Here is a 3413-nt window from a genome sequence, read left to right on the forward strand (position 1 = left end):
CCTTTTTATTTTTTTTTCTTCTGGTCTAATGTCTGTTTTTCTTCTCTTTCCTTCTCCTTCTTGCTATTGGTTTCTCTGTCTTTCTCTCTTTTTAACGTGTTTCTTCAGGTCTAATGTCTTTATTTTATTTTCATTTATTTATTTTGTTTGTTTGTTTCCTCCATCTCGGCGTTGGTTTCTGTTTTTGTTTTTTTCTTTTGCCTTCAGGTCTAATGTCTGTTTCCTTTCTCTCTCTCTCCTCTTTGCTTGGTTTCTCTCATTTGTCTTTTTCCTTCTGGTCTATTTTTTTTATTTTTTTTCTGTTTCCCCCTCCTTGGCGCTGGATTTTGTCTTTTTTTTCTTCTTCTTCTTCTCTGTTTCCTCCTCCTTGGCGCTGAATTCTGTCTTTCTCTCTTTTTTATCCTTTTTCTTTTGGTTTAATGTGTTTCCTTTTTCTCTCCGTCTCCTTGCTATTGGTTTCTGTCTTTCGTTTTTTTCCCTCTGGTCTAATGTCTTTCTTTTCTTTTTCTTCTCTGTTTCCTCCTCCTTCTTTTAACCTTTTTCTTTTGGTCCAAAGTTTGTTTCTTTTTTATATCTGTTAATCCCCCAGTGGATTGGATTCTCCGTAGTTTCGTCTTTTGTTTTTCTTCTGGTATTATGTTTTTCTTTTTCTTCTTCTTTACTTCCTCCTTCGTGCAACTGGACTCTCTCTCTCACACACACACACACGCACTCTCTCTCTCTCTCTCTCTCCCCTCCCTCTCTCTCTCTCTGGTCTAATTTAATTTTCTTTCGTTTTTTCTCCAATTCATTCTCTATTCACTTTCGCCCCCTCCTTCCCATCATTTCCTCGCCTTCTCTTAGTTTTCCTTCACTGCTCATTTTCTGTTCCTTCTTCCCCTAAACATTCCCTTTCTCGTCTTCCTCAGTTTTAGCAGTATCATAATTTTCCTCTCTTCCTTGCATCTCATTTTCATTCCCTACCATCAGAAATCTTTTATTATTTACTTATTACTTATGATTAATCAATATTATCATCATTACCTGAGAGAGAGAGAGAGAGAGAGAGAGAGAGAGAGAGAGAGAGAGAGAGAGAGAGAGAGAGAGAGAGAGAGAGAGAGAGAGAGAGAATAATGATAATAACAATGATGATAACAATAATAATAATAATGATAACAAAATAATGATAGTAATAGATGATAATAATATCGCTATTAATAGTACTACTACTAATAAAAATGATAATAGTAATAATGACAATAACAGTAATCATAGTAGTAGTAGTAATGATAATTATGATTACAATCATAATGATATTGTTCATATTACTACTATTTATAATAACAATGATAAGAATGGTGATGATGGTAATAATAATAACGACAATGATAATAGCAGAAATGATAATAAGCTACAATAGTGATGATAATCAAGAGAAATAACCAACAAGGTTACCGACGCAGCCAATCCCTATGGAATGGAAACTAGTGGTCATAGAAGCGAGATTTGGCTGCCAGGACCGAAGACCTCCAGTGTCGGATCCCCTATTGAGGTGAATGGGGAAGAACTGGAACAAGTCGAAATTTCCCAAAAACCTCGGTTCTGTCACCTATGGAGATGGAACAGCTACATGGAGGTAACGGCTCGTATTGGAACAGATACAATGACACTGCGAAGAATGGAAAATGTATGGATAGAGAAAGATTTACACAGTAGGATAAAAATGATTTTGTTTCGTGTAGTTTCTTTTTAAGCAACACTACATGGTCGCGAGAAGAGATTAGAGAAACAACTCCGTGCTTGCGATATGGTTTGCGGAGGATACTTGGAGTTTCGTGGAGAGAACATAAGACAAATAACTGTAATAAGGAAGAAATTCATCGGAAATCTAGCGACTTTGAGAGCCTGTGTGAAAATTTTTGAAATCACGAAAATTGAGGTGGTTTGGGCATGTGTCTCGCAGAGGTACTACTATCCGCAAGACATTTATGCACGGCCAAGTTATCGGAAGAGATAGACGAAGGCCCTAAAGACAAGATGGATGAAGAGATAGACGAAGACCCCAAAGACAAGATGGATGAAGAGATAGACGAAGGCCCTAAAGACAAGATGGATGAAGAGATAGACGAAGGCCCTAAAGACAAGATGGATGAAGAGATAGACGAAGGCCCTAAAGACAAGATGGATGAAGAGATAGACGAAGGCCCTAAAGACAAGATGGATGAAGAGATAGACGAAGACCCTAAAGACAAGATGGATGAAGAGATAGACGAAGGCCCTAAAGACAAGATGGATGAAGAGATAGACGAAGACCCTAAAGACAAGATGGATGAAGAGATAGACGAAGGCCCTAAAGACAAGATGGATGAAGAGATAGACGAAGGCCCTAAAGACAAGATGGATGAAGAGATAGACGAAGACCCTAAAGACAAGATGGATGAAGAGATAGACGAAGGCCCCAAAGACAAGATGGATGAAGAGATAGACGAAGGCCCTAAAGACAAGATGGATGAAGAGATAGACGAAGACCCTAAAGACAAGATGGATGAAGAGATAGACGAAGACCCTAAAGACAAGATGGATGAAGAGATAGACGAAGGCCCTAAAGACAATATGGATGAAGAGATAGACGAAGGCCCTAAAGACAAGATGGATGAAGAGTTAGACGAAGGCCCTAAAGACAAGATGGATGAAGAGATAGACGAAGGCCCTAAAGACAAGATGGATGAAGAGATAGACGAAGGCCCTAAAGACAAGATGGATGAAGAGATAGACGAAGGCCCTAAAGACAAGATGGATGAAGAGATAGACGAAGACCTTAAAGACAAGATGGATGAAGAGATAGACGAAGACCCCAAAGACAAGATGGATGAAGAGATAGACGAAGACCCCAAAGACAAGATGGATGAAGAGATAGACGAAGGCCCTAAAGACAAGATGGATGAAGAGATAGACGAAGGCCCTAAAGACAAGATGGATGAAGAGATAGACGAAGGCCCTAAAGACAAGATGGATGAAGAGATAGACGAAGACCCTAAAAACAAGATGGATGAAGAGATAGACGAAGGCCCTAAAGACAAGATGGATGAAGAGATAGACAAAGACCCTAAAGACAAGATGGATGAAGAGATAGACGAAGACCCCCAAAGACTGTAGGCAGATGATACCAAACAGCGGACAGGAGAGAAAGTGACATATACTTAGAGAAGAACAGATGATGGGACGAGCTGGAAATCTTGTCCACTGAGTGCACCAGCGACCTCCTCAGGGATTAAGGTCTTGATGATGGTGAACGGAAACAATATCCATGATGATGATGATGATGACATAATAATAATGATGATGGTGAACGATAAACATATTCAGGATGATATTGATGAGACATACAATCATGACGACTGTTATTATTCTCAATACTTTAGAAGCAACGAACC

At 39.1% G+C, this 3413-nt stretch overlaps 1 protein-coding gene across 1 annotated transcript; it reads left to right on the top strand.

Annotated features, from left to right (window-relative positions):
- Window positions 1-2016: 2016 nt before the first annotated feature.
- Window positions 2017-3135, top strand: LOC138860691 (probable inactive protein kinase DDB_G0270444). The gene has a single exon (XM_070118707.1). It carries the CDS (start codon window positions 2017-2019, stop codon window positions 3133-3135), a length of 1119 nt encoding a protein of 372 aa, XP_069974808.1.
- The last annotated feature ends 278 nt before the right edge of the window (window positions 3136-3413 follow it).

This window comes from Penaeus vannamei, chromosome 42 (assembly GCF_042767895.1).
Source record: "Penaeus vannamei isolate JL-2024 chromosome 42, ASM4276789v1, whole genome shotgun sequence".
Taxonomy (NCBI): domain Eukaryota; kingdom Metazoa; phylum Arthropoda; class Malacostraca; order Decapoda; family Penaeidae; genus Penaeus; species Penaeus vannamei.

Bases quoted from the DNA above. Each gene is read 5' to 3' on its own strand.
- LOC138860691 (XM_070118707.1), top strand. From the start codon at position 2,017: ATGGATGAAGAGATAGACGAAGACCCCAAAGACAAGATGGATGAAGAG.